This window comes from Pogoniulus pusillus, chromosome 6 (genome assembly GCF_015220805.1).
Source record: "Pogoniulus pusillus isolate bPogPus1 chromosome 6, bPogPus1.pri, whole genome shotgun sequence".
NCBI classification, from domain to species: Eukaryota; Metazoa; Chordata; class Aves; order Piciformes; family Lybiidae; genus Pogoniulus; species Pogoniulus pusillus.
In genome coordinates this window covers 4202998-4230877 of record NC_087269.1, presented here as the reverse complement: position 1 = coordinate 4230877, position 27880 = coordinate 4202998, and the positions used below count along the sequence as shown (strand labels likewise).

Sequence of the window (27880 nt, the reverse complement as noted above, 5' to 3'; positions counted from 1 at the left end):
GGCACCACCGACCGCTGGGGAAACGCGTACCGTAACCCCCAAGTCTGTCGAGCCGTGCTGGAGACAACCAGAAGTTTCCACCCTGCCAGTGTCCTCCGTGTCCCTCCTCCTCCGCTTTCCTCCTCCCCCCGGCCCTCGTCCCTCCTCCGCCACCGCCTCCCGCACCCCGCGTAGCCGCCGTTTCCAGACACTTCCAGCCCAGCGCCTCCGCCCCCCCACGCCCCGCGGCGGATAAATCCGCCGGTCCGGCGCCCCCGCCCGGCACTGGACAGCCGGCACTGTACGGTCCGAATACCGGCCCGCCATGAGCGCCGCCGCGCACTCCCCACCGCCACCACCGCAGATGGAGGGCAGCGCCGAGCCGCTGCCCCCGGGCTGGGAGATCAAGATCGACCCGCAGACGGGCTGGCCCTTCTTCGTGGATCACAACAGCCGCACCACCACCTGGAGCGACCCGCGTCTGCGGGCGGCGGCGGGGCAGGTACGGCGGCCGGCACCGCGCCCGGCTGCGGGTGTCCCGTGCTGGAGGGGCTGCCCGCAGTGGGGTGGAGTGGGAAGGGGGGTACAGGGAGGGGGACCGGGCGCTTGCCCCCACCACTGCATGGCGATGCAGTGAGGGCAGGAGCTGCCTTTTGTCTCTGACGCAGTGCAGGCCCTTTTTTGTGCATTAAATCATTTGATCCCTCGGCCCTGTAATGTTTATTTAAAGTTGGTTAAGTCCGCCCGGCCTGCCGGGAGACGCGGACCTCCGTCTCTTCCAGCTGTGAGCAGCCTGGTAAAAGATACACCTAGCCCAGACTTCTGCTTGTCAAGTTTTGCTTTCCTTCTTTTTTTTTTAATTTCTTTTTTTTTTTTTTTCTTCTTCTTTTTTTTTTTTTTCCCTTTCGTGTTGTGATTTTGTTTTCTGGTCGCAAACCCTCTCGGTTGTTGTCTGGTTTTGTTCTTAAGCATGCTTAGAGAAAAGCCGTATCTCGGTCCAAATATGTCCATGGAAGGAAAGCCGCGGAGGGGAGAGCAGCTGTGCTTTTTGTCGGGGCTCTCAGACCGACCCTTTCGGGTCAAATTCTCTGGGTTTTGGGGAATTCAGCCCCCTCGGGGAATACAGCTCCTTGGCCCGCGCTGGTATTTTCGCAGTGCAGTGGCTGTGAGCAGAAAGTGCTGGAAACTTGAGCCGAAGTAGAAGTTGCCTGGTGGGAACGCGATTTCCCCCGGGGCTTACGTGCGCTTGCCGAAGAGCAGCATCGCGTCTCGCCGGGACGGCCTGTCCCGTCCGCGGCCCGGCAGAACGGCAGGGCTGGGGGGTCCGGCTGCCCGGGTTGCCCTCTGGCAGGGGGGCTCCGCCACGTCCCCGAGCGGCGGGGACGGCCGGCGGCGGAGCCGTGCGGCTGGCCGGGAGCCCGCGGCCGGCTGCCGCCGGGGAGGAGCCGAGCCCCGCCGGAGCGGCCGGGCCTGGGGAGCCAGCGGCTGCAGCTCGGCCTGCTTGGAGCCGGACCCACCTCGCCGCGTCGGGCGGAGCCGAGCGGCTGGAGATAAAGTGCTGAGCAAGAGCCTCCGAACTGTGCTTCAGTAGGTGCTTAAACGTACGGGGAAAGCGGAGCGGCGGGGAGAGAGCTGCGCCCTTTGAAAGGCTCCTTCAGCGTTCGTGTTGCAGCTTGTTCTCCTGAAGCCTTACATAAAACGTGAGGGCCAAAGCACTCGACAGTGTTAGTGCTTTAAAGACTTAATGTTGCTTAAAATAGTAATTGCCCAGTTCGTGAGCACAGACCGCGACAGAATGCTTGGTGTGAGAGCAGCTTGGTGCTGCACACAAGTGGAAGGGACGGACGTTTCTATCGCACATTAGACTCTCTTTTCAGCTTTTTTAAGAGGGGAGGGGGTTGATTTAATCTATCAATAAACCACATAGTTCTTGTAGTAATACGGACGCCTTGGAAAATGTAATTTGGTAATAGGAATATTGAGAGTGGAGTAGGGAAAAAGTGCTTTAAGTCCTTTTTGGAGGCACTGTCTTCCTGCTGTAATGAGGCAGCTGGTAACACTGGCTGTTGTGGCAATACAAATAATAAATAGTATGGTGGGGTTTTTTTTTATAACCACGAAACATACTTGAGAAGGAGGGCTCTATTTACTCAAAGGCTTTTGTAATGGAAATACCTCTTGAGACAAGCCTATTTAACAGCAAAGTCACATTTAAGCTGCTTCTGGTAACTGTGTGATAACAGAGTTGGAGGTAGGCTGAGGGATCTGTGCTGTGCGGGTGGCTGAGACAAAACAAATGTTGACCCCTCTCTGATGTGAGACCTCTGTGGTAATGAAAGGTGCCTCTTCTGTCAGCTTGCAGAGGTGACCACAGATAGGGTTTTGAGCAGCTTTTTTTTTTTTTTTGGGGGGGGTACACTTCTTTCCAAGCAGAAAAATCTGGTTTTGCACATTATACACAGGAATGTGTGTGTGCTTTGGGATTGTTCGTTGCCATGGGGAAAGGCTTCCAGGGGTGCACGTGGAAAACTGTTGATTTTTGGGGAGCTCCTGTCTCTAGTTCAAAGAAAAACCCTCCAGCTCACGGTGATGGAAGTTGTGTGTAACTGATCTCACAAGAGCCATTTGCCAGAGCCTGAGTTAAGAATATCTGCTGGAATTGGTTGGACAGCTTCTGAAATCATCAGAGTACCAGTGTATTTTGGAAGGACAGGTACTACTTAAGCTAAAGAATCCCAGAATCGGGCCCAAAGGAAGTACTTCTCTTCCTAAAGAATAATTTCTTGGACAATGCCAAAGAAGACAGATCACCCACTGACACTGAATTTCAAATCCAGTAGGGATTTCTGATAGCATTAGACTTTTCTTTAGAATCATAGAATCAAGCAGGTTGGAAGAGACCTCCAAGATCATCCAGGCCAACCTAGCACCCAGCCCCATCCAGTCACCTAGACCATGGCACTAAGTGCCTCATCCAGGCTTTTCTTGAAGACCTCCAGGGACGGTGCCTCCACCACCTCCCTGGGCAGCCCATTCCAATGGGAAATCACTCTCTCTGTGAAGAACTTCTTCCTGGCACAACTTGAGACTGTGTCCCCTTGTTCTATTGCTGGTTGCCTGGGAGAAGAGGCCACCCCCCACCTGGCTACAATGCCCCTTCAGGTAGTTGTAGACAGTCATAAGATCACCCCTGAGCCTCCTCTTCTCCAGGCTAAACAGGCCCAAACGGGTTGGAAGGACAAAATCACAAATGTGGGCAGAAGGAAGAGTAGATACAGGCAGCTTTCTGACTGCCCTCAAGCTTGGCCTAGCTCAAATGAGACAAGTTGGTGATTGTACATCTGAGAATTGCAGAAGCTGACTGCATCTGCCGGACTTCCATTAAGATCAAACTCATACTGACTTTATCGGTGCCTTACTTTCCTTGAAATCAACCAGTGGAACTAAGAATTGTATCACCTTTGCGATGGTCTTTAAGCATTGTTACACTGTATCCACCAGTGTTACACTCTGAATGTTAGTTCTGTTTCTGAAGAGACCTAGGCAAAGAAATGATGTATCAGAGACCTAGGAGGTATCGCACTGTAGGTGGACAGCGACCAGGGCGCAGGTCTGCAGCTACCTCAGCTTTTCTGGCTAATACCGCTGAGATGGTATTGATAACGAAGCCTTTCCCCAAGTGGTTATCTTGGTCTTCTGACTTACTCTAGCTTTGTCATTGGTGTGACTATGCAGACTGCAAGGGAGAAATGGCTCTTAACATTGCAACCCGCGACAGAACCTTTTAGAACCAACAATTTCGATCTCTCATTTAGCTGTGCATTTTAGATGTGTTCATCACTTCAGATGGATCTCTTTTATTTTCTCATACGTGAAGGATGAGTGTCCTTCCTCTGCATATTTAGCTCTGCTTTGTTTGAAACCCTTGCACTATGAGGCTGGACTAGAGAGACCTCGCTGAGAAAGAACAGGCAATCTCTTGCCCTACTCCAGTGAGAATCAAGCAATGATTTTGCAAATGACTGGGAAAAAAAAATCAAAACATTTTAACAAGCCTGTTTGGTAGCCTAATGATTTTCTTCAGAGAGTTTAATTAGTTAGTGGTGAGACATTCAAAGAATAAAGTACAATCAGTAAAGTGAGGCATGTCTGTGCATGCTTTTACTGAAGAAATGTTTGAGCAGTGTCACACTTTACCTATCTTTTCTTTGGCAGAATTACTGATTTCCTGTGCTTATCTGTTGCTGGCATTTTCTGTGTTAACTTAGGCCAGCACAGCTCACTGTCTTCTCTGTAAGATTGTCTCAGTGATGTTAGAGTTGTTTGCTTGGTGTTGCCTAAAATGTTGATAACAATAGAAGAGAAGAAAAACAAGGCTTGTGTAAGTATTTATCGATGCCCCTTCCCTATGTTGTTGCCACATGCAGTGCAACTAAAAATAGACCACAGGAATTGACTGTGCAGGGCTGCACTGAACTAATATTACAGTGATCAATAGCTCACTAATGCTTTAGGTTTGAGATAAAAGCTGCACCAGCTAGGCACAAAGTCTGGGAGCAGTCATAAAAATGATGTATTTTATTGCTTGTGACTATGACTGCAGAGGCTTAGACAAAGGAAGAAGCTGCCTTCTTACCCTCTTCTTGATGGCTTTGTTAGTATGTGGGGAACAAGTAACTACCCCTAAGTTTCCATCCTTATCCTAAATCACTGTTGCATCTCTTTCCTCTCTGCTTCCCCACATAAGACTTCAGTCACTCCTTAGCAGTGAGCTCATTTTTGAGCACTGACTGATTTCTCATGTTAGAGTTGACTGAAGAAGTCTTATTGGAGTTGACTGAAAAATACACATTGAAAGTTCAGTAGAGCCTCCCTGAAATGCTACATCTTCTGCGGTGGTTCACATCAGTGGAAGGGGATGTAAGGCTGGTTAACAATTTCAGTCTCTCTCACTTCCAGTGGTTTTTACATTACTTATCCTGCTGTGCATTCTGTCACAGGGTAATCAGTGAGTTACTGCCTTTAAAAGTACTGTACAGAAAAGGCATAATACGTAGGAGTGGTGAAATTATCACCACTGTGAGATGGCTTTATCCAGGTTCTTGGAAGCTGTTTTGTGTAGCTCTCCAAAGCTCCCCCTTGATAGAACATGGTAAGCAGGGAGTTTATCTGTGGAGAGATACCAATAAAATCTGAAAACCATGAGTGGATCAAATTTGAAGTAAGAGAAAGGAATGTGAAGAAATGACACCAGAAATAACACATCAGCCTCTGAGCAGTTGGGCAAAAGGAAAAGCAAGGAAGGTCTTGCATGGTCTGTGTAGCTCCTGACACAGTGTACTTCTTACCTAAGGAAGAAAGGAAGAAATCTTGTGCCAGGTGGCAGCATTCTTACCTAGGAATCATATTTCTAGCACTTAAAACCTACAGCCAGGACTTTTCCATACCTACATTGCAAAAACTGAATTGTTCCCACTTGATCCATGATAAAGCAGGCAACAACCCAATATGCTTTGGGGTAGGTAGACAGTATCACTCTCTGGGTGAGCTCTGTCTCCACCTTCTATGGCAGCTAATGTCCTCTCTTCATGCCAAGTTAACTATAAATATAAAATAGAAGCAATGGCTCATTTACACAAAGTACATTAATTGGAGATGGAAAATGCTGTGTCTTCAAATATGCTGCAGAAGCTGTTGTTTTGAGCCTTGTTTTCTTTTTTTCTTCCTTCTTGCCTTTACAGACAGGAAAATTAGACAAGGGGTGGTGAAGTGACTTGTCTGGCATTGCCCAGCAGGTCAGGTAGCATGAAAGTACATTTCCATGGCTGGTGGCAAGGGCTCATGAATGGTAAAGAAGGTACAGTGTGGCTGTGTGCAAAATGAAATGTAGATGAAAACGCAGACCCTGATTGTATCCTGTGAAATTCCCAGCTGGCTCCTCAGTTGTTAGCCACTTAACTCTCCTTTTTTTCTATGGGGCACTGTTTTGCTGATTGTTGAGGCTTGTGCTTTCTTCTGTGTTCCAGCTTTCTGACTCATAGCTAATAGCAGGAAAAGCAGCAGATTGACCACCAGCTTCTTGGGTAAGCAGGCAGTGAACAGAAATAACTGAGTAAAGTGTGTGTTGTTCTCATCACCCTTGACAAGGGTATTTCTGTTAGTGCTCTAAAGGGCTTTTCTTTAACCCTGTCCATCAAAGCTGGCAGGGTGGGTGGTGATAGCAGCTTTCTCCTAAGAGTGCTGCACTCTTGGTAGCAGTCCCTGCAAAGTTCTTTCTCTGAACATGTTCTGTTTAGCCCTTAAGATGCTTTCTGTGCAACTTCCACTCCCAGGCATAAAGGGCAAGCGTCATCATGTCTGTGCCAAGGCATTTTAGCCTAAGAAAGAATTCATCTCAGTGATACAAAGGAGCAGCTCTAGTTCCTGAAACAAGATTAGTCTGCAAGATAGCCAACATGTTTGCTCCAGTAAGGCTGGAAAGCCTCAGATAAGATTTCTCCTTCAATTTTTAATGGTGTTTGTTTATTTCTGATGACATCATCATGCTCCATCAGTTAGAGCAGGCATTAATGCAATGCAACATGATAATTACAAGAGAGAATAAAAGGCCTATTTGCCTACACATGTGTATGTGAGGAAATCAAACTCAGCACTCAACGAGTCAAACATCAAAAGCAGCTCAGACTGTAAATGGGTTACATGATGTGGCTGACACAAAGGTCTACCGAGACAGCTCATGCCACTCAGTTTATTCATGGGTGCCTTCAGTCATTAGCTAATGATATCTTGCTCAAATGCCTGTGTGCTCAGTGTATATATTTAAGCACAAATTGTGAGTAAAAGAGTGAGAACGTAAAAATCTCGAGTGGATGAAGGACAGCTGGAGGAAGCTTAGGGCCAGTGCTGAGAGCAAGTCACTTTCCACCTTCCCACTTGTATAGTTCTCTGGGAAGCATTAATAAAACTCACTTTATGTGGATGTGGCACTATCAATATGCTTAAACACACAAAGAATTGGAGAGAAGGCTTTTAGAAGTACTTGGATGTACTGATTTATGTGGATGGGGTACTATGAATATGCTTAAACACAAAGGACTGGAGAGAAGGCTTTTAGAAGTACTTGGACATACCAATTTCTAGCAGTAGTTTTGATTTACTTAGTACAATAGAGAAGGGGGAAAAAAAGGTGGGGACAAAAGTAAAATGCAAGTGGCTATGGACTCCGGTTGTAATGGTTAAAGTTTTGCCTTTCCCTGATGTAAAAATGGTTTTGTTTGTGTGCTTGTTTTTTAATAACCAGACCTGGTACATCGTTCTTAGATGAGACTATTAGGTAGTACTGTCTTTTTTTGGTTATTCATGGCAGTTTCTGACAAAAAATAGATTTGACTTTATCTGTGCAAAGAAAATGTAGTTGCCATATTTCAGCAGGCTCTATGGTTACATTCTGCTGGGAAAGAACAGAATCCTGCTACTACCTTCTCCCTAAATATATAAGATCCGGGCTTAAAATGAGGGGAATTGTGCTCTCAGGTCAGATTCTGTCAGGTACTGGCATTTCCTCAGACATTTGAGCAGCCAGAACACTTCTGTTTGTGTGATACTCTTCACAGCAGCCACTTGAAAGTTCAGAAGCATAGTTACGTCGGGAGACCTGTTTGCATACAGCAAGATGTTTCATCTCTTGGTAATGCTGGTTAAAATTTGTGCTCCTTTGCTAGGTAATACTTAAAAAAAAAAACAAACAAAAAAACCCAAGAATGATTTAAATATTTGCTGCCCTGCAGGAGCTACAGAAGTGCTGTGTGTGCCCATGATACGTACATGCTTTTGGAGAACCAAATTTACTGTACTACAAAGAAGTAGGAAAATGGAAGAGTGTGATGGCAGCAAAACTTGCTTTTCAGCTTCTTTTTCTGGAGACCATTTTAGTACAGAAGGAATGAAAAAATGTATTATGCAGACAGTCTCAAAAGGGAGGTTCCAAGTTTGATACAACGATTGAAGCAATCTGGGTGCATGCGGAGCATTGGTACAGCCATCTGGATAACTTTGATGGCAAGTTACTAACATCAGCAGTGCCTGAATTTGCAGGTTTCTGGTTTTCAGTCTGGAATAACACTTGAGCAGTCCCTGGGGCATGTTATCCACTCCAGATAGACAGTACAGCTGTACCAAGAGTTCAGTTGCAAGGCTGTGGTTTTCCCTTGCCTTTTCATTCCAATGGCACACGATGTCAGAACTCAAAATTAGAGCAAGTTTGGGGATTTTGGTGTCACTCCTGACAATGCTCTTCCCATGGGAAGCCAAGAGTAGGCTGTAGGGGTATGAAGTGTTTTTTCCAGTTGCACAACTTGTGCTGGCTGCACCTTTATTTATCATGGTGATGGCCTCACAACAGAAACGCGTGTCCTCGTCCCGAGCGGTGGAAGTGCTGTCCTTCTCCCTGAGTGGATCTGCTGGCACGGCTTGGCTGTCCCACTGGCAGCTTGTCCAAAACACAGCAATGCTTTTTTCCTCTTCTTTGACCAGCAATGATGACTCCTTCACATATGCTCAGCAGCTCCTGAAATACGGTGGGTCAGTTCTGAGCTTCTGATGGTGTTCCAGACTACCTGAACCGCAGGCCAGGACTATTGTCAAAACTTTCTCAGCTGCTCAAGGGATTGATATTGCATTTTTTTGGTCCTTCCTCATTTTTGGAGATTCTGTCTCTCAGGTGTGAAGTGAGAGTGTGGTCACAGCTTGGATTTGTGCAGTGCTGATAGTCATGATGGGAAAATTAATGGATATTCTATTGCTTATAGTCACTCTCAATTTTATTGCCAAAGAGCTTCTTGTTTCCTCCCATGAGGGCAGGAGAAATTTACTGCAGTTTTTCTTAATGCAGAAATCTGAGCCTGTCATCTTTCTCCTGTTTGTTAAACTGAGAAAGATGACAGGCTAAGGTTTGTCATTCATTTATTGGTCATAGTTCCTTTTGCAGGTTTGTGTTAGGCTTTCTCAGCTAATGAGTTTGGTAACAGAATGAGCAAGAACTGTATTTGATAGGAGGTAAATAAAACCAAAGCCCATTTTTTGTTTCTTGTGTTGACTGTCCTGTGAAACAGGAATGAAAGCCTTCAGAGGGAACCCCTAAATCTCTTCTCCAACATTATGATGAATTTTTCAGAGCTTAATTCTGTTCCTCTCCCCTTGCTGCAGTGTCCCCAGGCACGCTTGAGCCTCTCCAGGAGTCTTCCCAAACTTGTTTGCGCAGGCTACAAATGCAGGCTCCCTTGCACAGAACAGAACTGCTGTGACCCAAAGCCTGCCATGGGGACACTGAGATCCACATGCACTTGCTGTTATTTCGGGTTCTCCCTAAAGACAAACCCAAACCACTTGCAGCCATTTACTTGAATCCTCTCTAGTTTGCAGTCGTGGTACTGCAGTGTTGTTCTTTGTTGTGGGGTGCTTCAGAGTACGTGGATTGTGTGCATTCATGGACACAGGAAACAGTGGGATGCAAGGGAAGAGGGAGGAAGGCATGGTGAGGATGTAGTGATGCAAACTGGCTAGCATGAGCAGCTGTTTAGAATTCAGTATTAATGATGTGATGAAGAGAACACTGTGGATCAGGAAAAGCAGTTCTGATGAGAGCACCTTCCCTAAATTTGATCTGTCAGCTTCTAAGCTACTGACAGTGGAAATAAAATAGAGGATGGTGCATTTGTTCCTTTGCTGCCATTACGACTGCACTGCTCAGAGGCAGACGCACACATTCCTCTGTGGTTAGCAGACCTGACTACAGGGGGAGGAAAGCCTGGAAAAAAAAAATAAAAGAACCAGCTTGGAATACTTAACTTTCCACAGGAGCAGCACAAGTTGTCTGAAGCTGTTAAGAATAAATGACAAAGTACGAAAATACAGTTTATGTTCTGGTTCTGAAAGAGGGGCTCACTGAAAAAGAAAGTCTTGAACTTGTCACAAGTTTTACATCAGATACAAGCAGAATAGTTTGAAATATAAAGTCCACCCTGAATTGTCTTTGGTTTTGGGCTGCTGCTTTTGTGTTTCTCACCAGGACCTAAGTTTTAGAGGCAGATTGCTCAAATTGCTGAGGCTGTTCAGAACAAAAGCAGCCTCAAGGGGCTGAAGATGAAGACAAGCGAAGGGGAAAGCCATGGTCCGACTCCTAGAAGGGGGTTTATGGAGGCTGGAGGGACACTGCCATAGAATTGTTTTGGTTTGAAAAAGACAGGTTGAAGCCTTGGCTATGATTTGTCATTGTGGATTACACCAGAAGGTGAAAGGTCTTAGCCCTAAATGGAACAGCCGAAAACATCACAGAGCTCTAAAATGCCGAGAGAGGAGCTGGCCACTAGTTCCTTAAGGCAGATTTGTACGCTCAGGTGGAATAAAAGCAAGCGTGGCCAAGAGCTTTCTGGTGTCGGGGCACCTGTAGGTGCTGCCGGCCCACTCCTAACCCCTTCGCAGCTCTGGGAGTGAAGGACTCTCGGTTTTGTAGCGGTGGGAGCCGTGCCCGTGGGAGCCGTGGCCGTTCCGCAGGCAGCCCAGCGCCCGTTGCCTCTGCCTGGGAGCCGGCGGTGGGCGCAGAGCGGAGCAGCGGAGTGCATCTTCCGAGCGGCGAATCCTCACTCGGCCTCCCTGCCTGGCAGCCTGCGCGGCTCCGCCGGCCCGGCAGACGCTTGGCTCTGGGCACAGGCTCGCATTGTTGCTAGCTGAGCGCACCTCAGATTTGTTTTCCGGCGAGCAATTTGCTGGCGTCGCTGCGTGGCCCTCCGCATCCCGGCGGTGAGACGGCGGCGGCCGGCGGCGCGGCCGGCTTCGGGGTCGCGCTGGTAGAAGGTGAGCTGGCAAATGCCTGTTGGTCCTCGGGGTCCCGCAGCCCCCCTGGACGGCCTGTGCTCGGCAGAGGAAAGTGCTTTCCCGGTCGGGTCAGTTTAAAATGACTCATCCGTCGGCGGCGGATCCCGGTGCAGACGTTGGCATGAGATCATCCTTGTTCTGCAACTGCAGAAGCCGACTTCAAATCGCTTCTCTAGGCGAACTTTCTAGGCTCTGCTCTACCCCTCTTCCAAAACGTTTCCTTTGTTTGTGGAGTTGTTTTATGTTATTTCTTTTTTCACGAGTAGAAGGAAATGCAGCATCAGGACTCTGACTTTGGACTTGCTGCTTTCAGTACTTAGCTTGCCTAAATCACAGCCTCCGTTCTCTGCAGTTCCCTTGCTTACAGGAGTTCTCAGAGGTTACTTTTTAAGAGGATGCTGTCATATAGGAAGAACACTCAGAATGTGGTTGGTGAAACAGTTAATTCTTAATGAATTACTCCATTAATAGGTACAGAAGTGACATCAAATATTTTTGCAGCTTAAACACCTCTTTAAAAATAGGGTTTCCAACACTTGCACCATATGTCCCCTTATTAAATTCTCCTCTTACTGAATAATGACATTACCCTCTGAATGACAGAGGTGCTTGTTACATGATCTGACTTAGAGATACATCTGGAACTTGGCCCTCGCAGGGCCTCAAAATAGAATGACCCATGCAGGAAGAACTTACTGGAGGACTTATGAGGGTTCCCAGTACAAACCACTTCCACCCTTGCCAGGGCTTTGACATTGTCCAGGGACTGTACTCAGACAACACAGGGATTCATTTTATCTTGCTTTTCAACCTTTTCCTGTTCATTGTGTTATCTTGTCTCCTCTCCTTCAGTAGTTACTGAACTGGATCCTCCTGTAGGTGAATTTGTCCTTCATATGCAGCGTTAGTAACTCTTCAGGTAGCCCGTGGGAAGAGCACCACCAGCAAACACTGTGCTTTTGATGGGGTTAGGCTTTCTTGAAAGGTTCTTGTCAGATGTTATCTGAAGCACTGGGTGGTTTTCAGAGGTGGTAAGGAAATGTCTACTGTCTCACAGGCACTTGTTTGGAGCTCCATCTGAAGGGAGTGGGCTGGGAGCTGAGTGGAAGTAATGCATGCTAAGTAGGAAGTCGGCTTGTAATGAGGTTGGGTTTTGAAGCTAAGTTGGTATTTATGAGAAGTAAGGGGGAAAGATTGTTGGTACATAAGCATATTTTTTGCTTAGCCTCCTCTCTTGCCTGCATGTCTGGTGTGTGAGCACCTGTTATTGGCTGTCCTGCACAGGCCCAAGATGGCCTGAACCTATCATATGCAGCTGATACTGCTTTCAGCACGGACTTCTAGGCAGCTTTTTCTCACCAGGTGTATCGAGCTGAGCCCACCTGCAAATGCTCTGTGATGTTTTTAACTTCTAGGAAGGCCAGTCGTCAGCAAATGGTCCATCTCGTGATAGCCCCAAGCAGCCAGTGGCAAGAGAAGGAAACGTGGGATACCCCAAGCTCCGGGCTGGCTATATCCCTATCCCCGTCATCCACGAGGGCATCGATGGCAGACAGCAGCACCTGTGCTTCTCTGCTCCGCAGCCTGGCGCGCAGCGGTACAAGACAGAAGCTGTGCCTACCACCGTGCAGGCTCAGCCACCTCTAAGGGGGGGCTATGGCAGCCCCGAGTCCCCTCCAAGGGGACCGGCGGAGGCTTCTCAGCCAGATAAACAATGTGGACAGACAACAGCAGCTGCAGCAGCACAAGCGCCGGCCGCACACGGACCCGAGGTAACTTCTCAGCGTTGCTGGGGTGTGTTTGCATTGGTCTTTGCAGCAGTTATGACCTGAATGTCACACGGGTAGTTTGTCCTTCAGAAAGCCAAACTTGCCACAGGATTACATTTTCCCCGGTGCTTCCCAGAGTATTAAAATGCAAAAGCGCTCAGTCAGAGCAGCAGAAATACGTTGGGTCCCTTCTGGCATCTGACTTGCTCCTTGTGGAAATAAATGCATGTTAAATGGCTTTTGCAGAAAGGCAGCCTCTGAGCCGTGTAGGTCCTGCAGCAGGGGAGAGTTATTTTAGGGTGTATAGTGGTTCCCCCACCAGCAGAGGATACAGGCAAACCTCTTGTGTTCTGCACCATGAGTCAGAAAACAAACCGAACCGAGTGGAAGAGATGAAAGTGGTCAGTTGGCTAAAAATCCCAGGGCCATTTCCCAGGTGATCTTTGCTTTGTAGTTTAACACTTTAGTTGGATTTACACTTACAGGTTTACACATGCATAGCTTTCAAAGCGAACTGGGAAAGTATTTTTGTCACCCAGCGGCGCGTTGAAGTATTTTCAAGCTATCACAGAACGTCAGGGGCTGGGACCTCGAAAGATCATCTAGTCCAACCCCCCCCCCCTTGCCAGAGCAGGATCAGCTATGAACTTCTTTAAGAGAAAAAGAAGTCACCCCTGCTTGCTTTGTGTTTCAGAATGTGGGATTTTGCTGTGCCTGTTCCTCTCTAGAGAATTAGCAGAATTTGTGTCCCTGTAATATATGGAAATGCCAACCTCATTTTTATTCAAAGGACAATGCACAGGAAATTCTGCCTTCACCAAGCTGAAAATGTATCATCAGGTCTGTAATTCAGCAGGAGTGGGTTTTTTTTTCTCTGGAACCTGTTTGGAGTCTGAACATTGTAATTAAAATTCTGTTAGCAGGTTTCTCAGCTGCCTTGAGTAAATGCTTTGTTCGTGCGGTGCTGAGACAGGAGGCTTAGCTTTTCCTTCTCCCAACAGTGTACAGCTTCGTCTGGCACACAGAGTGGCTTCAGGAATGCCTTCTCTGCCTCTTGCTGAGCTCCTCAAAGATAACTACTGAGGACCTCTGAACTTGCTGTTACAAATTCAGGCAGCACAGTGTATCAGCTGATACAGAGCCTGTGACTGGGCCTTTAAACCTCATGTCAGTAGCAGCCGTGATGGGTACTGTAACACAAACCAGCATTTAGCTAGTTAATTAGGAAGTTAGTTAAGGTTATGGTTTCACGAGCAGCTGAGCAGTTCACCAACTCCAGAGGAGGAGTCTGTCCCCTTCCTCTCTTGACTTGGCTGCCCCTGCCTCTTGCTGTGTTGTCATGCCCTCTCCTCTGCCAGGTCTGGTCTGACCTGGCCTTTCACTGAGCAGTGTAACAAACCCATCAGGAAATAATTGTTTTCCTTTTATTTAGAGAGTGAAGCTGGTCAGAGTAGCCTGACAGCTGCTGGAGTTGGTGCAAAGTAGGTGGGGTGATGGATTGGCATAGCAGGAGGTGGGAGGGAGCAGTGAGCAAAACGTCTTTCCCCAGACTGCAGCCCCACAACCTGGGCCATGCTGGGAACTGGATTCTGCACTGAGCTCAGTGCTTGCTCCTGATAATGGTAGGTCTAAGCTTAGTGCAGCTCCTGCTGCTGGTGCTGTGGGGCCAAGGTGTTAGAAGGTCTTGGCTGGGGAAAAAAGAGCATTACCCATATGTGCATTGTCACTGTCATAACCTGCTAGCAAATAACACACTTGCTAAAAACACAAACCGAGCAAAATCTGTTAGTGTGACCAGGATCAGAGATCTGAATGCTGTTTTCTTCTGTTAGGGGTTGTTTTTGTCTTCAGCACATAATTTGTTTGCTTAACTTCAGTTTGCCTCAAATTTAACAGGTTTAGACAGGAACAGCCATGCAAAAGCAGCAAACATTCTGACTGAGCATCCACTCCCTGCTCATTTGAGGGCTGGGAATGCTGTAGCTCAGGTTTCTACTTGTTATAATGATGCTCTCTCACAACTCCTGTGGTTTGTCTGGTGAGGCCCTTGGCCAAAATAACAAGGAAATGGATCTCTTGTGTGCCGGAAAGAGGAGTTCAGAGTTTCTACGACTCTGTGACAGAGTTTCTATCTCCTTCTTTTCTCTCTGGAAATGAGAAGCACTGTGGGCACAAAATGTTTATAATACAATAATGGATTTTGTTTTCGTGGCAGCCTCAATCTCCTGGAGCTTCTGATTCTTCAACGGCTTCCCCTCAGTCCTCTGGCAGATCTAACGCAGGAAGCCATCAGCTCCCCCGCGGTTATATTCCAATCCCTGTGATCCATGAGAACATCCAGCGGCAACCAACGCAAGTCTACCACCAGGCACAGAAGACACACTACCCTGCCCAGCAGGGCGAGTACCAAGCCCACCAACCAGTGTTCCACAAAATCCAGCCAGAGGAGAGGGAGCCGAAGGCAGCGCGAGCGCAGTCTCCGTTCAGAGTGTCTCAGAGGGGCTCATCGAGCCGTGAGAGTTCACCAGCCAGAGTCACCACCCAGATCCAGACCCCAACTCCCATCAGAGTGCAGACAGTTGTAGATAGACCCCAGGTATGTGATGGGGAAGGGAATGCATAGAATCATGGAATGGTTTAGGTTGGAAGGGACGTCAAAGATCATCCAGTTCCAACCCCCTGCTAGAACAGGTCGCTCAAGGCCTCATCCAACCTGGTCCTGAACACCTCCAGGGAGGTTGTGGATCACAGAGTTACAGAACGTGATCACATTCTGTGATTCTGTGCTCCACAACCTCCTGGGCAAGCTGTGCCAACATCTCACTACCCTCACTGCAAAAAACCCTTTCCTAACATCCAGTTTAAATCTTCCCTCTGCCAGTTTAAACCCATTCCTCCTCATCCTTTCATTACAAGACCTTGTCAATAGTCCTTCCCCAGACCTCCTGGAGACCTCTTCAGATACTGGAAGGCCACTCCAAGGTCTCCTCAAAGCCTTCTCCAGGCTGCAGAGCCCCAACTCTCTCAGCCTGTCCTCATAGCAGAGCTGCTGCAGCCCTCTGAGCATCTTTATGGCCTCCTCTGGACTGGCTCCAGCAGTTCCTTCTCGTGTTGGGGGCTCCACGACTGTACACAGCAATTGCTTTGCCCAGTGTGGCTAGAGCTGAAACATCAGTCTGTACCAATAGGCAGATAAAAACATGTAAATCAGTCTCCCTTTCTGGAGATAATGAAACAGTAATAGCAGCAAGCTGCCTTTCACCTGTCAGGCTTGTGGAGTCCTTGAATCACTGAAATCAGATTTAACAGACAATTTGGGTTTCTTCTCATCAGAGTGTAATTTGGTGTAATTACACTGAGGTCACCAATATTGCATGATGTTTGTCAGAAGAAAATCAGGTCCGAGGGATTTATGGCATCTATGTAAATAGATCTTGTTGATGTCTCAGAACCACTTAGTGATAGCATCAGATGCACAAAGTAATTTTAGTTCTGAAGAGCATCAGCAAAATCTGACCTTGGAGCTTTTATTATTCTTACATGGAAGCATGCTCTTGCTTCTAGAACATAGAATCACACAGGATCAAAGAAACAGACCCTCAGGATCACCAAGTCCAACCTATGACCCTGCTCTACAAGATTCACCTTAAACCATGTCCCTAAGCACCACATGTTGCTCATTGAATATTTTGTTTTTCCATGTTAAAACTTCTTATTACAGTTAAAGGTAACTGGGAATTGGACAGCTGTGAGTGCGTGGAAGGGGATATTGATAAAACCAGGCTTTGATTTTGCCCTCTGGAAAGAGCTCACATTGAAACTGACAGGAGCAGAATTAGGGTTGAATAAAATTTCTGAAAACCCAGGTGTTAGAACTGAACAATGAAAACATCAGATTTAATGGTGCATTGTTAGGGTATAAAGCTCATTTAATTTTGTGGGGGAGAATTTCAGCTCCTTAACCGTATTTTACATTTAATTGGGTAAAACAGTAACAGCTTGTTCAGTGCACACCATTGAAATACAAATGTGGAGCCATCTAAATCCATGGGAGCTGGATCTTCTTACCTTTCCAAAGCCACTGTAGGTGTGCACAAATAAGTGAAGGGGCTGGCAGGAGAAGGAAAATGCACATGTCACAAATTCAACTTCTCAGCTAAGATTTCAAAACCTAATCTCAATTTTGAGAGATTGGATGGTTGCTAGATCTGCAGTAATCCCAGGGATTGCCTCTAATCACTGCAGCTAATAAGATTGACATAGTAACCTCTGCATGTAAATACTCAAAAGATAAAATCAGTAAAAATAAGCACTGGAGAAATATAAAAGGAATGTCCTGGAAACAGGAACAGGATGCAAATAGCTCAAAACGTGATTAAAAGTCATCAGTAAGCTTTTCAAGAAGATGCTCTAAGGGATGAAGTCTTGACCAAGCTGCAGTCAGCTGTAACAGATCTTAAGGACTTAAGTCAGGAGAGGGCTTTGCTCCAAGGTCCTTACTTGTAATACTGCCTGTAAGGCTGATTTTAGTGAGCGTGGGCAGGATTTGTCAGTGGAAGGCTAAGATCTTTGAGAGTCACTTGGTGCTTGCAATCTGCAATAGCTTGAAAACAACAACTGAGCTCTTAAGCACGGTGCTTTTTGACTTTAAACTGGTAACATTCAGCAATGCACAGAGAAGATGAACCAGCCCCAGTGTGCAGAGATGTCAGCTCTAGAAGTGCATAAAGCTGGATGTTAGGTTGCTTGTTCTTTAGAAGGAAATAAGGAGCATTGTTTGCTGTGTCTCAACACACGCTTGCCTTCCTCACCAGGTTTCTCAGCAGCAAGTCCCACCTCAAGAACCACCAAGACCACCCCCACCACCTGAAATCAAACCTGAAAACAAGGCAGCCCCTCCACCCGAACCTGAGGCACCATCATCATACATCCCAATTCAGGTCACCCACCAGGAACCAGATTCTAAACTGCCACCCCAGAAGCCTCCAGCTACGGCAGAGAAAGCTGATAAAAAGGTTCCCTGCCCAGCTAAGGTTGTTCCTCCCCAGGAAAGGCCTCCTCCTGAAGAAGCAGCGGTGCCGAAGACAGTGGAAACAGAACCTCAAAAGCATCCTGGTGTGTTGAAAGTGGAGGCAATCCTGGAAAAAGTACAAATGCTTGAGCAGGCTGTCGACTCCTTTGAAGGCAAGAAAACTGACAAAAAATACTTGATGATTGAAGAGTATTTGACCAAAGAGTTGCTAGCCCTAGACTCGGTGGACCCTGAGGGTCGTGCAGATGTGCGCCAGGCCAGGAGAGATGGTGTAAGGAAGGTCCAGAACATTTTGGAAAGACTTGAACAGAAAGCAGAAGATGTCCCAGAACCTGCTCAAGTTGATGGACTTCAGCCAAATTTGCCAGAGCCTAAGCCACCACAGGAAATCATGGAGATTGAGCCTGTGGTAGTCAAGAGCAAGGGAGATCCCAGTAATAAAGATGCTAAAGAGGAAACCAAAATGGAAAGACATCAGCCTGAAACTAAGGAAGAAGTGTTTACCAATCTTGCCACCACAACAAACACACCTAATAATCCAACTGAACCGTAGCCATGTGCTGAAACTAAGATCTCTCAGACTTAATAACTTAAAAGTGTGTTTAGGTGAATTTTGAGTTGCATGCATTTCCAGAGCTCTTTTCAACTGGTTTTTAATCAACATAGCAGCTTGGGACACAGTAAAACACTTTGTGGGGGAAGGAGGGAGTTAGAAAGTAATGAGAAAGTAATGTATTAATCCTTTATTCTTACACTATGTAAAAGACATGGTTCAAAAAAAATAAACCCTGTACATTAATTGCTTGCAGATCAGCTGAGTGTGTGGAGGGGGAAACCCAAAGCAACTCATTCAGAGGGTGTATTCTTTGGCAGGTGATTTTTGTGGTCAGTGGCCTGCACTGTCAGAATACCAGTCCCTAGCAGTCCTCCTACAAGTATAGCCACTCTTAAGAGTAATGTTTTTATTTTTAATGTTCACAGCTGGGCACTTTAATGATGGATAGAAAGTGTGTAAGAAACTGTAGGGGTATTTATATGTGTGCAGGACTTCGATGCTATATTTTAAGAGGGAAATAAAATAATATAGAAGCCTTAATTTTAGTCTTGTGGTTTTATAAAGTAGAAATGTCAGGGCAGTGATGGGTTTCAAACACACTGTTCTGAAAAAGTAGAGATTTCTTTTAGCATCCCACTGTGAAGTCTTGACAGCTGCTCTCTCACCAAGATCAAAACCACAGAATCATTTTGGTTGGAAAAGACCTTCAAGATCATCAAAGTTCAACCATTAAATGTGCCTCTATCCAGTCACTTGCTGCTTTTTAATGTCACTGCTGTATTACACCTGTGCATTGAGAATCATGGAATTGTGAGGGTTGGAAGTAACCTCAAGGATCATCAAGTTCCAACCCCCTTGCCATGGGCAGGGACACTCCATTGGATCAGGTTGCCCAGAGCCTCATCCAGCCTGGTTTTAACTTCCAGGGATGAGGCTTCCACCACTTCCCCAGGCAACCTATTCCAGTGCCTTACCACCCTCATGGAGAAGAACTTCTTCCTAACATTTAATCTAAAGCTCCCATCTTCTAGCTTGGATCCATTCCCCCCACTCCTATCACTACTCAACATCATAAAAAGTCCCTCACCAGCTTGAGGAAAGAATTTGGCTTATTCTTGCTTCTTATTTTTCCCCTTCCTCTGTCCTGAGTCACCATTCAACAGAAGTGTTTAGAGCATTAAGAAATCTGTATCTACTGCTCTTGTCTTACAGGAATTGACTCTACAGCATCTTGGCTTTATTCTGCAGAGTCATTAATCTTGCTAACAGCTGCTTCTGAATTTCCAGCCAAGCACACTTTTGTATTCAGAAAGCAAGTAACATTAAGAGGTAATCCTCTCATTTTGTGAAGCTTAAGCTATACTTTATGGTTGTTGTAAGTGGTTAGCAACTCACATTTAAATAAGGGACATACTTTAACTACCTCCACATAACACAAAAGCAGCAGAGTCAGAGCAGTGTAGAATGAGTCCTCACCAAACTCCAGAAGTTGCCTTCGATTTGCATTTATGAAATGCAAAATCCTTGGGGCCTGATCGTGTACAGCACAGAAGAATCTTTTCTATATCTGCTCAAGGCAATTGGTTACTTACTGAGCTGGCATTCTGACTGATGAGCTTAGATTGGAAATTGGGTTTAAACCGGTCTGAAAACCTGGGTTTTAGAATCAAGTTGAGAATGATCCTCTCAAACTGCCATTCTTTGTTTTACAATAGCACTGTGGCACACAGGTTGTGATGCAAGGAGCAGTAACAGTTGAATTGTGAAACCTCTGCTTAGTAGGCAGAAGGTTGAGGCTGCTTTTAGTTTCATTTTGGTAGTCATTACCACGGTGTAAGAATGGATACACAATGTCTTGTAACCATTGGGCTATTCAAGCTTTTGCACAGCAGCATCGTGGGCATTCTAGCAGAAGGGGTGTGAAAGTTCATCTGCCTGCATAATTCTTGTGTGAACTCACTTCAGTGACACATTCCTCCTGCAGGATTACATTTCAGCTGAGGACACGTTGCCTCTTGACATCATACAACAAAAATACTTAAATCAAGCAAAATCAACTCGGGGCTCTTAAAATGAAGCTGTAAGCAAGGTCTGTGGGATGTTTCTTTCTGGTTACTCTTAGTAGCCTACTAAAGTAATTGAGATCAAAGCTATCTGATGAGCTGAGATAGCAATGTGGAAATCCAGCTTGCAGTCATAGAAACATAGCATTTACAGGAAGTTAAAACAGGTGCTGTCCTTTTAAGACATGTCATCCACTGCTAACGGAGCCTGATTCATGTTTTACTACTCCATGTTGGTCAGAGTAGGTGGAGTCAAATCTAATTACAACTAGTTTGTTTGAAAGGAGCAAAGCTAGAGGTAGAGTTAGACTCTGCTGAACAGCACTGTAAAAGTTGATGGTTAGAGTCAGTGATAGCAGTGCAGAATGAGGTACCACTCAAAATGAAGCAAGGTTTCATGATCTGGCCTAATAAGGGAAAGTACATTTGGCTGCCTTGGAGCTGCCTGGCTGGAAGACTGTTGCTCTGAGTCATCCTCTCTCTTTGTTTCCTCTCTTGCTCAAGAGTAAACTACACCCAGACCAGCATATATGTCTTGCCACATCAGCATAGCTACAAATTCTGCACAGGGGCTGGGAGAAGGGAGTAGCAAAGGAGAAAGCAGATGAAGACTCACACTCGTCCTATGTCAGCTTCTATCCCACTCTAGAAGAGCCTGCTTGCTTTGTTTTGGTTCCAATGAAGATCCTTCCTTAACCTGCATTTCTGCAATATGATACTAGCTGGTCTGGCTTGATCTTGGGTGACTAACTGGAAACCTAGCTTGGAAACTCAGGTAGAAAGTAAGGGTGGTTTTAATACTTGTGGTAAAGGTTAGGTTGCATTGCTTTTTAAATAGGGCCATGTACAAGTGGCAGATGGGCTGTGAAATAGGAGGTGTTCAGATGGAGACTGCTTTTGCAGTAGCCATTGGAAAAAAAGGAAAACACTCCAAAGTCTGTGATGAAAACACAAAAGTCTGTTACTCATCTGGAGTACATCCAGCATTTAACTTAGTCAAGAGGCAAATAATCCCCCAAGTCAGCGAGGGACACTTTCAGCTCAGCAAGAGGGATCTGAAAAGCGTGGACACAGCATCACTGCAGGGGCTTAGGCTATTTTCTGATCACACTATCTTGTCCAGCTAGTGATGTTTTAAATGCCAGCACTGGCCTGTTCTCTATATTTAAACTCTCACAGCAGTGAGGCATTGTGTTTCCTATAAATATAGCATTTTGACTATTTACACGTGGCCAAGCCATAGCATACCCCGAGGAAGTGGTAGCAGGCTGCTTCATTGCCCCTCCCAGGGACAGTGCTCAGACAAGACCTGTGGCACTCTCTGGTGTCTGGTGGGAGGTACCAGCCCTGCAGCTGGGATATGTTTTGCTCCCATGTTAACTCAGCTGTGTTTGAATCATAGAATCATAGAATCAACCGGGTTGGAAGAGACCTCCAAGATCATCCAGTCCAACCTAGCACCCAGCCCTAGCCAGTCAACATGCAGGCAAGGTGGGGAAGGAGGAGAAGAAGTGACACAGCACAGTGTGTAGTGGCAGGTGATTGCCCTGCACTCGGCAGCAGTGTTCTGCTCAAGGAAGCCCTGGTCTCAGTAGCAGTATCCTCAGTCAAAAATGACAGCTGAAATAAAGCTGCTGGTGGCTGGCAAGTAGCTGCTGAGGAGGACAAGGGTTAATCAAGAGAAGATCTTCATTCTGTTTTTTTAATCTCCCTCCTTAGATGTGCAAGTATTGATATGTTAAATGTGCTGGTAACCAAGTGAAAGACACTACTGGATCATGAGGTTAAATAAGATGTGCACAAACACGAGGGTAAAGTGGGCTTAGCCTAAAAAACTTGTTCCAGGCAGTGACTTCAGTGCTTTTGGTCCTGTTGTGTCCAAGTAATGAAATGCAGCTGTCTCGTGACATTAAAATCATCATTAGCTCTATTTAACATTTAACATCAGATCAACCTTTGGGTTTGTTACAAAAGCTAAAACTGATCAGTAACAGGATTGGTTTGTCTTGACAGAAAAGCCAGTGGTTGATAGGCCACTTGGGGAAAGGAGGCCTCTAGAAATAGAGTTAATCTGAACTCAGGAATGCTGGATGGAGAACACAGACTACAGGATCTCTGGAGTCCCCCAGGGATCAGTGCTGGGTCTGGTGCTGTTCAATATCTTCATCAATGACATTGATGAGGGGACAGACAGACAAAGTCTCCTCAGCAAGTTTGCTGATGGCACCAAATTGGGAGGCTTGGCTGATACAGATGAAGGCTGTGTGGCCATTCAGAGAGACTTGGACAGGCTGAGAGCTGGGCACAGAGAAACCAAATGAGGACCAACAGGACAGGTGCAGAGTCCTGCACCTGGGGAGGAATATTAAACTGCACCAGTACAGGCTGGGAGGGGATCTGCTGGAGAGCAGCCCTGTGGAGAGAGATCTGGGAGTGCTGGTGGATGACATCCATGGGGCAGCAATGTGCCCTGGTGGCCAAGAGAGCAAATGGGACCCTAGGGGACATTGAGAAGAGTGTGTCCAGCAGATCAAGGTAGGTTCTCCTCCTCCTCTACTCTGTCCTGGTGAGACCTCATCTTGAGTACTGCCTTCAGTTTTGTGCTCCTCAGTTTAAGAGGGACAGGGAGCTGTTGGAAAGAGTCCAGTGGAGGGCTATGAGGATGATTAGGAGACTGGAGCACTGCCTGGTGAGGAGAGGCTGAGGGACCTGGGGCTGTTTAATGTGGAGAATACAAGACTGAGTGGGGATGTGATAAATGTCTATAATTATCTGAGGACTTGGGGTCAGGAGGGGGAGGACAGGCTCTGCTCACTTGCTCCCTGGGACAGGACAAGGAGCAATGGATGGAAGCTGCAGTACAGCTCAACACAAGGGGGAACTTCTTGACTGTAAGTGTCCCAGAGCACTGGAACAGGCTGTCCAGAGAGGTTGTGGTGTCTCCTTCTCTGGAGCCTTTCAAGGCCTGTCTGGATGTGTTCCTGTGTGATCTGAGCTAGATTGTATGGTCCTGCTCTGGCAGGGGGGTTGGACTCAATGATCTCTTTGGGTCCATTCCAACCCCTGACATCCTGTGATCTGTGATCACAGACTGTCAGGGACTGAAAGGGACCTCGAAACATCATCTAGTCCAACCCCCCACTGAAGTCAGAAGTTAACCATACAAGATGTGATTTCCTGTGGCCTCAATATAAAGACTGAAAATCCAAATTTCATTAATGAAATATGAACACAATTATTTCAGCATTAGCTACAAGTAACTTCTTGGCATTTTTATCTTCCACTTGTGTGGGTAGCAGTATCTCATAGTGGTACAGAGGAGACCCAAATGAACTACCCTATCTAAACTACTTTTAAGACAAAGTATTTACTTAAAGTGAAAACACAGGATTAAGCAGGTTGGAAAAGACCCCTAAGATCCAACCTATCACCTAACCCTTCTAATCACCTAAACCAGGGCACTAAGTGCCTTGTCCAGCCTCCTTAAACACCTCCAGAGATGGGGATTCCACCACCTCCCCGGGCAGCCCATTCCAATGACAATCACCCATGAACTTCTTCCTAATATCCAGCCTAAACCTGCCCTGGCACAACTTGAGGCTCTGTCCTCTTGTTCTGTCCCTGGGTGTCTGGCAGAAGAGACCAACCTCTCCTGGCTGCAACCTCCCTTCAGGTAGTTGTAGACAGCAATGAGGTCTACCCTGAGCCTCCTCTGCTGCAGGCTGCACACCCCCAGCTCCCTCAGCCTCTCCTCACAGGGCTGTGCTCCAGTCCCCTCCCCAGCCTTGCTGCCCTTCTCTGGACACCTTCAAGCACCTCAATATCTTTCTGTGGGGCCCAGATCTGGACACAAGATTCAAGGTCTTTCTTAACTTGAGGGGTCACACATCTTAAATGGATGACACTAAGATGCATTAGCCTTGTTGCACAAAAAGAGAGCCTTTTGTACAGGATGATTTGGATTTCCCAGCACTACACAAACAACACACTCATGGCATTGTCTACAGCATCAATCCCCATTCCTGGGAACAGTCTGTCCACTCTTGGCAATGCTAGGTACAAATGTAGTTGTACACCAGCCAGTGTAATCCAAAGCAATAGTTACTTTAAGGTGGTCAAGAAACTGGTTACAATGTGGGGTAAGAAGCCAAATCTCAGTCAAATACCTTCCCAAAATTTACAAATAAGCAACTTTAAAAACCAAAGAGGGTAAGAATTAGAGGCTGATGCCTACCAGAAGTTTCACTGATGCCTCCAGAAGCTGGGAATCCACACAGCAGGAGGGAACAGGTCCAGCCTTCAGTACCCATATGGCCCTGCACCAGCAATCTGCAGGGCAAGCAGAAGTAGAGGATGTTGCATTAAATCAGGCACTGGGAAAAGAAAAGTGCAACTGCCATGCATATTTCAGCAAAGAACTCCAAAGGGCAGCAATCTGCAAAGAGACATTTTGTGTCTCAGTGGAACATGGAATATGGTAAATGTGAAGTTCACATTGTTCTTCAGCATGAAGGTGCTGAGACCCTGAAAAGGGTTGCCCATGAAGGAAGCCTTATCCCTGAAGGTGTTTAAGGCCAGGCTGGATGAGGCTCTGGGTAGCCTGTTGTTGTGTGAGGTGTCCCTGTCCATGGCAGGGGGAATTGAGCTGGATGATCTTTGTGGTTCCTTCCAATTCTGATTCTATGATACTAAGTTCTTCAGCTCTGCTCCTCTACATTTGACATCTGCACAAGGACTGTGCAGTGTTCTGTGATGTGTTCCACCACTGTGATGCAGAAATCACTGATAGAATTTGCACTAATGGATAACATTATTGGAAGCATTGATTAACAAGGCTGGAGGCTGAACAGACATGGAAAGAATTAGCTTATCCTAATGAGAAATGGTACCTGAAGGAAGCAGGCAAGGAAATATAACACAATTACTACTTCAATTCCATCTGCTCAGAGGATCTGTCTGCAGGGCTGTTCTGCTGCCTTCACAGATATACATTTAATTAAAAGAAGTATTGTCTTAGTTCTAAAATGCAAATGCACTGAATTTAGCAACAAAGGGATATGGAACTGTGCCTGCATTTGATGCATTTCTGTCCCTGCCTTTGCTGTATTTCTGCAGCCCTGACAGCAAACAGATGAGATTTGAAAAACCATCTACATGGATTACTTGAAGGCCTGATTTATTGCTTTTCATCATTTGGTGAACTTTGAGTACCTTGCCATTTCTGCCTGTCAGGAAAGCTCAGCTCCTTCCTTCTGCAGAAATGAGCAATGCCAGGAGCAATTCTCTTGTGCACTTCCTACAGGGATTGGCAGGCAGATGATGTATGTTTTCTGCAGCCCGTATAGATCCATGACAGCCCATGCAGATCTGTGGCAGAGAGTGTGAGGAGTCAGTAGTCTCTCTTACCTCTCCAAATGCAGAGCTCAGAGTGTAAAATCTATTAGCAAAAACCACAACATTTAACTTTCAGTCTGGAGAGGAGAAGGGCCTGAGGTGACCTTTCAGTAACTTAAGGGAGCCTAGAAGAAAGCTGGAGAGGGACTTTTTAGGCTGTCAGGTAGTGATAGGACTTGGGAGGGGGCATGGAAAAAAGCCAGAAATGGGTAGATTCAGACTGGATGTTAGGAAGAAGTTGTTCAGTATGAGGGTGGTGAAAGCCTGGAAGGGGCTGCCCCGGGTGGTGGTGGAAGCCTCATCCCTGGAGGTGTCTATAAGGCCAGGCTGGATGAGGCTCTGGACAGGCTGATCTAGTGTGAGGTGTCGCTGCCCATGGCAGGGGTGTTGGAACTGAATGATCCTTGTGGTCCCTTCCAACCCTGACTGATTCTATGGTTCAGTAGGAGTTTTTCTGTTTAATTTAAATAAAATTCAGATTAAATCAAGGAAAATAGAAAGCAGTGCTGCCCAGTTGCCAAAACCACAGAGAATTTTCCTTCCAAAGGACTGATGAAATGACAAGATAGCCCTAGCTATGCATTTCAGTAGGTCCCCAGGGCCTCCTCTCAGTGTCATAATTTCTGGTGAGCTCTTGTTTCATCCTCATTCCTGCTCTCATAGAATCACAGAACCACAGAATGTTAGAGGTTGGAAGGGACCTCCAGAGATCCATGGAGTCCAACTCCCCTGCCAAAGCAGGATCCCATAGGGCAGGCAGCACAGGAACATGTCCATGTTGGCTTTGAAAGTCTCCAGAGAAGGAGACTCCACAAGCATTCTGGGCAGCCTGTTCCAGTGCTCCACAACCCTCATAGCCAAGAAGTTTCTCTTCATCTTGAGGTGGCACCTACTGTGTTCTAGCTTTTATCCATTATTCCCTGTCTTGTTACTGGGTGCCACTGAAAAGAGCCTGGCCCCTTCCTCTTCACACCCACCCCTCAGATATTTATAGACTCTGATCAGATCCCCTCTCAGTCTTCTCTTCTCCAGACTAAACAGCCCCAAGGCTCCCAGTCTTTCTTCGTAGGAGAGATGCTCATCGAGTGCCTTTCCAGCTTCCATGAGAGCTCTTTCTTTCTATTGCCCTCTTACCTCTTAGGAAAGAGTGAGATACAGATTTGTCTAGGAAGTTTTCTTGATACAAATTTGCCTAGGAAAATTTCTTATTACAATTTAGAGAGTTTGGTCAAAATAATCTAGGATTTATTTGTCCAGTTCATGGTGGCCTTGACCCTCAGCCATTAAATTCAAACATTTATTGAAATTTCTGCCTGCCTGTATATCAGGAACAAAGCCAGATGGAGCATGCCTGGAAGCATGAGGACAGGGATAAAGATAACTGTAATTCCCAATGTCATAGAATCAACCAGGTTGGAAGAGACCTCCAAGATCATCCAGTCCAACCTAGCACCCAGCCCTAGCCAGTCAACCAGACCATGGCACTAAGTGCCTCATCCAAGCTTTGCTTCAACACCTCCAGGGACGGTGCCTCCACCACCTCCCTGGGCAGCCCATTCCAATGCCAATCACTCTCTCTGCCAACAACTTCCTCCTAACATCCAGCCTAGACCTCCCCCGGCACAACTTGAGACTGTGTCCCCTTGCTCTATTGCTGGTTGCCTGGGAGAAGAGACCAATCCCCACCTGGCTACCACCTCCCTTCATGTAGTTGTAGACAGCAACGAGGTCTCCCCTGAGGCTCCTCTTCTCTAGGCTGCACACCCCCAGCTCCCTCAGCCTCTCCTCATAGGGTTTGTGTTCCAAACTGGGGCTTCTCACCCCTAGAATATGAAAATCTTACTTTAAAACGTCAGAATTGTGTACTTTGGAAACATGCAAGCACCTGCAAGAGGTGCTGAAAGCACACACAGGATCACTACCATCTTCTACATGCCCTTATTTAAGTATTTCATTCAGTTTTGGAGACTGTATAAAGAAAGAAAATAAGTGTAAGCAATGCATGCCCACACACAACAGATCTGCATTAGAGATGCTTTACCATGAACAGGAGTTGCTTTAAAATGCTACTCTAGGTAAAAAACAACCCAAACACAAACAACCTTCCAGGACTGAGATGCAACTGTGTGGATATATTACATTACACTGAATAAAAGATATAAGGTAGAAAGGGTTGTATAACAATATCATAAACAAATATTGCTGCCTAGAAACA

General features: G+C 46.4%; 1 protein-coding gene and 1 long non-coding RNA gene across 2 annotated transcripts in view; one reads left to right on the top strand and one right to left on the bottom strand.

The window, feature by feature from the left end:
• Positions 1-27880, bottom strand: part of LOC135176444 (uncharacterized) — a 56311-nt gene that overhangs the window by 12836 nt on the left and 15595 nt on the right. The window contains exon 2 of the long non-coding RNA XR_010302651.1: positions 24506-24600. This is a non-coding gene — a long non-coding RNA (uncharacterized LOC135176444). The remainder of the gene's footprint in view (positions 1-24505; positions 24601-27880) is intronic.
• Positions 237-18451, top strand: BAG3 (BAG cochaperone 3). The gene is made up of 4 exons (XM_064144261.1): positions 237-481; positions 12267-12623; positions 14836-15216; positions 17435-18451. The coding sequence occupies exons 1-4, from the start codon at positions 305-307 to the stop codon at positions 18203-18205; spliced, it is 1686 nt and encodes a 561-aa protein (XP_064000331.1). The 5' UTR covers positions 237-304; the 3' UTR covers positions 18206-18451.